This window comes from Aphelocoma coerulescens, chromosome 19, assembly GCF_041296385.1.
Source record: "Aphelocoma coerulescens isolate FSJ_1873_10779 chromosome 19, UR_Acoe_1.0, whole genome shotgun sequence".
Classification (NCBI taxonomy): domain Eukaryota; kingdom Metazoa; phylum Chordata; class Aves; order Passeriformes; family Corvidae; genus Aphelocoma; species Aphelocoma coerulescens.
Window position 1 is genome coordinate 6,985,103 of NC_091032.1, and position 6,786 is coordinate 6,991,888.

At 62.8% G+C, this 6,786-nt stretch overlaps 1 protein-coding gene across 1 annotated transcript; it reads left to right on the forward strand.

Moving 5' to 3' along the window:
* The first annotated feature begins 2,353 nt into the window (after positions 1-2,353).
* On the forward strand, positions 2,354-6,717 carry CRYBA1 (crystallin beta A1). The gene is given in 8 exon segments (XM_069033432.1): positions 2,354-2,371; positions 2,373-2,385; positions 3,130-3,194; positions 3,748-3,867; positions 4,111-4,229; positions 5,768-5,909; positions 6,309-6,451; positions 6,570-6,717. Coding segments are annotated over 8 exon segments (768 nt in total).
* Positions 6,718-6,786: the final 69 nt, after the last annotated feature.

The window sequence follows — 6,786 nt, forward strand, 5'->3', positions numbered from 1 at the left end:
CTTCCTTATCACGCTGGGCAGGTGGTGATGGGCTGGTGCTGGTTGGAACTGCTGAGCTGAGGGACAGCACGGGGTCCCCAGTGTCACACAGCCCTGCCACCAGCAGCCACCCACTGGGGCCACTCTCCTGCCACATATCCAGGGCTAAAACACCCCGTGTTTTCCAGTAAGCTGACCAGCTGTTCCTGTCTACATGATCCCGTCGGGCTTTGCCAGAAACAGGTTGGGTTGCTCTGAGCAGCTCTCCCTGGCAGGGGGTTCCTCAGGCACCAGCAAATCCCACATCCAAGGAAAGTCTCTGTGTTGCCCAGGGTTTTCTATGGACAAGCGGGACAGAGCTCCGGTGCCAGGGGCATTTTGCGTGCCCCTGGCAGGCGTGGATGGCTGGCCAGAGCAAGGGCCCGGAGCCGGGCTGGGAGGGGAAGCATCTGTTTTGCAGCACCGCGGGGTTCCCTAAATAGGTCACTGCATTTTTATAGTCTCTTGGATCTAGAAAAACCAGTTGTTCCGGACAACCTGTGGACCCGCCAGCATCATCGGCTCCTCAGGCACTTGCCACTGTGCCCCCAGGTCCTTGGACACCTGCCCCAGCAGCACTGTGAGCAGGGCCAGGAGCTGGGGGGGCTCGCAGCAGCCTGAGCCATATCGGGGTCCTGTTCTCTGCTGAGAGTGACCCATCCCCGGCCACGCCCGGTGTGGGCTGTGCATGGCATGCTTTCCCCCCACCTTGCCCCTGGCTCGGCTGCCAGCTCCAGGCTTTGCTCCGGGGTGGTTTTCAGCCAGAAACAGCTTTCCTGTTGCAGGGGGAGGCAGGTCCCTGTGTGGGGTGCAGAGGGGTGTGCAGTGCCACCCACCCGCGGTACACCCGCATGCGCCGATGGTGTCCCATCCTGCTCGGGCTGAGCTCTCCCTCTAGTGGCACCAGGCTCCTGCCAAAGCCTCCACACTCCGGGGTGGCCGGAGCCGTGACCAGGGCATGTCCGAGGGGCTGGAGTGAGCTGGAGGGCGAGCTCCAAGCTGACCTCTCCCCTCAGCCAGGATGCCCACAGCAGGTGCACAGGGAAGGTGCTGGGAACGCTTTGCAGGAGCATCCCACCACCAGCCCCCCATTTTGGCATCCTTGCAGAGGGCAGGTGGTCCTGCCCTTCCCATTCCCTGACCCAAATTTGCTGGGATGTGGTGGTACAGTCACCCGGCGTGCCGGGCCTTGGGGGTGCAGCCCCACGGCTCTGTGTCACGGTGATCCCCCCAGTGACACCGATCCCACCCCTATCCCCATCCCACAGCAGCCAGCGAAGGGAAGGACCCGCACAAACCCCAGCTTCCCCCATCAGGGCAGTGCCCTGCCCGCAGCAGGGGTCCCCCAGAACCCCGCTGAGCCCCACGAGGCCCGTCTGGTCGGGTGCCACCCCGCCGCGCGTCCCCGCAGGGTCCCCCGGGCCGGGCGCCAGGCCATGCCGCAGGCAGCGCTGACGGGGCGCTTTGTTTTGTGCGGCCGCGGCTGCCCAGCGGGGAGACAAAAGGGGCAGTCAGACGCGGGCGAGCATTGTGCCGGCAGCCATGCGCTGAGGCAGCAGCCCGCGCCGCCACGCTCGCCTCGTGACCCCCGACGGCCCGGGCTGTGCCCGCCATGGTGCCCCAGGGCCTGCGGTGCCCGCCCCACGGGAGCCCCGCATGAGAAGGGGGCTGTGGGGCTGGTGGCGGTGGTCACCGCAGGGCCGAGGCCTCCCCACGGTCATGGCAGGCGTCCTGGGTGTGGGGTTGTGGTTGTGGCACTGCTGTGTGGAGCGCTGGGGCTCGGCGTGGCTGTGGGGATGTGTCTGCCAGGGCCACGCCAGTTCTCACCTCCAGCCTCCCTCGCCGGTGATGGGAGGAGGGTGTTCGCACCAACGCGGTGATGGGGAACACGCCTTGGCTGGTGAGGCAAAGTGACAGTGCCTGGTGGACACTCCCCTGTGAGCCCACCGCCCGCGGGGTCTCATGGGGAGGTGTCCCCACCGTCCCCACGGTGCCAACCGGCGCCAGGGCCAGGCCAGCCCCCAGGCTCACCCCGTGACGGCGCGGTGCATTGCCCCTGGAAAATGCCAGCGCGGTCAAATCGTTGAGTCATTTGTGCCCAAGATTATCTGTGCAAACAGCCGCCCCGATTATTTTTTTTTTTTTTATTATCAAATTTTTTTTCTTTTTCCCTAAGAATGTGGCTCAGACCATGGGGATGAGCAGCTGAAATCTCTGGGGATCAGCAGGACAATGCCAGAGCAAGCATTGTGCTGACGGCTCTGCAAACGCTGGCACCGGTTCCCGGCCAGCAGTACCCTATAAAAGCTGAGCCGCTGAAGTAGGCAAACATTACATGGGCGAAGCAGCAGTAACCGCCTGAGCTAGGTGAGTCCTGGACCGATGCGCACCTCTCCCACCTCACCCCTCCGCTGCCAGCCGGCTGGGCAGACACCCTTCCTCCTGCCTGGTGGCAAAAGACACCCAGAGGGACCACCGCTGTTTCCCATGGCATAAGACAGGCTCACACGTCCCCGCTGGCAGCCGGGGGGGGGGGTGAGAACCCCTCTACAACAGGGCACCCCACTCCTGGCACCCACCGGCACGGCACGCTGGTTGGCATCTCCCACCATTAGCCAGGGCTGTCCATGGGAGCCCACTGTGCCTCCCAAGGGACACTGGGCAGGGAGAGGGGAGCAGGCAGGTCTGTTGGACACTGCCAGGCACAGGGCAGCCCGTGCCCGCTGCAGCTCCCTGCTCTGGCTCAGGGGTGCTTTTCCTAGCAGTGGTCTGGCCTCGGGGAAGGAGAAAGGGGGATCGGGCACTGTGCCCCGGTGGGCACACAGGCTCCGTGCCATGGCCGGGAGGAGGGAAGGGGCACCGCAGCAGTGAGAAGGGAGCAGCCTGCTTTGGATGTGTCCCACAGCCCCCTACTGTGCCCCCTTCCCCATCCTTGGGCTGGCAGGAGGGTCTCGCTGAGGCTGGTGTGGCTTGTCCCCAGCAGTGGGGCAGCTGTCCTTGAACAGGCGCTGTGGGTGGCGGGCACAGGGCCGTCCCCCAGCCTCGCGAGTGGGCAGCAGGGATGCACAGGAACATGCTGCAGTAAAAAATGGCTTTTCCTTCTTTCTCCAGACACCGATCCAGCAGCAAAGATGGCTCAGACAAACCCTCTGCCTGTTCCCATGGGCCCGTGGAAGGTACGTCCTTGCATCCCCTGTATTTCGCCTTTCCCTGTGTGCAGGTAGGGAACAGGGAGAAGGGCAAAGCCTGTCCTCCAGGGCCACGAAAGTTGCACAGCAGGCAGTGAGGCAGAGACGAGCACAGGAAACAGGCACCCCTGTTCTCTGCCCATGGGAATGTGCCTCCTGCCTGCTCAAATACCTCCCGGGTGTTTTTCATAAGGGTCTTCACAGCATCCCGGGCCAACTGTGCCCTGCTCTTACCAGGCATCCGGTGACAGGCAGTTACAGAGTCCCCAGAAGCCACTGGCTCTTGTTCACCCTCCCCTGTCCATGCAGACAGGGTGAGCAGTGGGCACTGTGGAGCAAGGTGGGGAGCAGCCCCGAGGGGTCTGGCAAAAGCCCCAGGGCCATAGGTCGAGGAGGGAGCCGAGAGGGAGTGGAGAAACACGTGCACAAGTGAGAAGCATCCCGTCGAAGCCTGGAGCTGTCGCGGGAGAGGAGAGCGCCAGCCGCAGCCCCCCGGGGAGGTGCCCCTCGCCCTTTCCCCCGTTAATCCTCTTTGCCCTAGAGCGTTCGGAGCCGAGGCCGGGAGAACCTCCAGCCACAGCCCTGCCACCCGCCCGTCCCAGAACGGCTCCGCTCCTCTCTCCGGACGGCACCGCTGCCCCGGGAACTGATCTCCGCAGGGGTGAGCAGGAGAGCGGAGCGGGGGCCAGCCTGCGGCTCCCCCGACACCAAGGCAGGGCGTCGCGGGGCCAGCAGTGCAGGGACGTGGTGGCGTGCGGGGCTGTGTCCCAGCCCAGAGGGGTGCCCGGTGCAGCCTTCGCTGGCTCTCTCCCTGACGGAGCCACCCTCCGTCTCCAAGAGGCGCTGAATTGCCTGGGGCCACTGCGGGGCAGTTTCCAACTCGGCAGCTCGCTCTCCGTTCCAGATCACCGTGTACGACCAAGAAAACTTCCAGGGCAAGAGGATGGAGTTCACTTCGGCCTGTCCAAACATCATGGAATGTGGCTTCGACAACATCCGCTCCCTGAAGGTGGAATGTGGCGCGTGAGTACCCAGCTGCCATGGAGGGGGTGCTTTCCCAGGCGGGCTGGCTGGGAGAGGGGTGCCCAAGCATGGAGTGGGACCAGCTGTCCCCGCTCTGCTTGGCTGGAGCCAAGCACCACAGCCAAGGGAAGCCAGGCATGGGGGGATCCCACCCTGCCGCGGCAGAGCTGCCAGCTCTGGGCAGCACGGATAGAGGGAGAGGGCCAGAGGACAGTGGCAACACCTTCGGCATCATCCAAAACTGCCTCCCGCAGTGTTGGAACAGTCAGGTTTGGAGCTGCCCGAGGATGCAGCGAGGGTCAGTGCTCAGTGAGTGGCTCTTGAGCTTAGTCTGGTCCCCATCATGTCTGTGTAACCCCACGAAGCACCAGCGCTAGAGAACCACCTCTCACCCCAGGGCCCTGCCCTCCTTTGCCCTAGGCTTTTCCTGCACTGCACAGCTCCCAGGGCCAGGGCAGAACCCTCCCGCAGCTTCTCCAGTCCTGAGAGGGGTAGAGAGCACAGCCGGGCTTCTCCCTGCGCGCGGGAATCTTCCCTGGCACAGGCAAGGCACCTCCCGAGCAGCTCAGGGAGGCCGTGTGTCGGGAGCGGTCCCCTCGGTGCACATCCCGCCGGGGCGGGGAGCAGACGAGCTAGATTTGTGCTGCTATCTTTAGGACGTGTAATGCTAATGGGATTACAGCAGCATGCGTGCTCACGCCGTAATCAGCTCCCTGCTCCAGTTGACGTGCTCCTAATCAGGCTGCTCACCTTGCACAGGGCAGGCTGGCTGCAGGACATGGCACTGGGGCTCAGTTTGGGTCAGTGGCAAGAAACCCTCGGCACCCCAGCTCAGGCCCTCTGCACCCTTTGTACCCCATCAGCAAGGGATCCATGCACTGCACAGCCCGTGCCACCCACCGTCCAACCCCCAGCCCAGGCTCTGTCCCCAGTCTCCTTAAGGGGATGTCCCCACCCTGGAGAGAGGCAGGTGCTGTGTGGGCAGCACCAGGGCTTGCAAAATGTGTCCTGCAGGGTGGAGGCATCCCACTCACCTCTCCTTGTTTGCTTTCAGCGAAGGCAGAAAGGGGAAAGGCCATAGGTCCCTGCTCTCTGCTCAGAGCCAGATGGGCTCTGCCTGCTTTGGACATCAGGAATTCAGGTCTTTCCAGCAGTGTCAGGTTGTAATTGGGAAACAAGTAAGAAATGAGGCCTTTGGGAGAGAAGGGCAGCTGGGGCATCCTGAAGCGATGCTGGTCTGCATAAATAACGACAGAGCAGCCAGGGGGAGAACGACCTGTGCAGGATGGGCCCCTGGATCTCCCCATCTCCCACTGCAGCCGGGCATGCCGTGGGGATGCCTCCCCAGCACCAGATGCAGTTTCACACTCCCTGGGTTCTCTGCCCACATCCAGCACCGCTTCCTCTCCTCCCAACGTGTGGGCAGAGGCCAGACCCCAACCTCCTCCTTGCACCTACATCCTGCCTCTGTGCTAGCTCCGAGCAGGAGCCCCTGAGCTGCCGCAGGAAGCCTGGCAGCCCTCGCTCTGTTTTTGCAGCTGGGTCGGTTATGAGCACACCGGCTTCTGTGGGCAGCAGTTCATCCTGGAGAGGGGAGAGTACCCGCGCTGGGATGCCTGGAGCGGCAGCAACGCCTACCACATCGAGCGCCTGATGTCCTTCCGCCCCGTCTGCTCCGCTGTGAGTGTCCCACGGGCCTCTGATTCTGTTAAAATGTCCCAGGCCATGGCAGTGAGGTTAGGAAGGGAAAACACAGCTATGCCACACACAGGGGCAGGCTCAGCGCTTCCCCCCAATCCCAGCAGGATTTGCTCCTTGTGTCCTGTTTTTTAAAGTTTTTGAGGGAATTTCTGGTCAAGCCGTACATGACCAGAGCTAGGGGACAGCCAGTCTGAGACAGTAGCTGTGGCATAGCTGATACCTCCCAGCCACCCAGAAAACTCCAAGCAGCCAGGGTCTGAACACCTCCCTCTCCAGGAAACCCTCTGGGTAATGCCATAGGGAGTGACAGCCCTGCCATTCCCACCCACGCTGGGGCAGGAGCACCACCTCCCCCTCAGCCCCTGCTCTCCTCCTCAGAATCACAAGGAATCCAAGATCACCATTTTCGAGAAAGACAACTTCATCGGCCGCCAGTGGGAGATTGCTGATGACTACCCCTCGCTGCAGGCCATGGGCTGGGCCAACAACGAAGTGGGCTCCATGAAGATCCAGTGTGGCGCGTAAGTGAAGGCCAAGGACCAGGAGCAGCAGGACAATCCGCTGCCATCGCTGTGCCACCACGGTGGGAGGGGGACACCCTGTAACCCCCCTGCTTACCTCTTGGTCCTTTTCTTCCAGCTGGGTGTGCTACCAGTATCCCGGGTACCGTGGCTACCAGTACGTCCTGGAGTTTGACCACCACGGTGGAGACTACAAGCACTGGAGAGAGTGGGGTTCGCATGCCCAGACCTCCCAGATCCAATCCATCAGGCGTGTCCAGCAGTAGCTCCCCAACTTCCCAGTACATCTCTGCAAGGTTTCGAAAGCTCACCGGCTCCCTCTTGGTGCTAATACT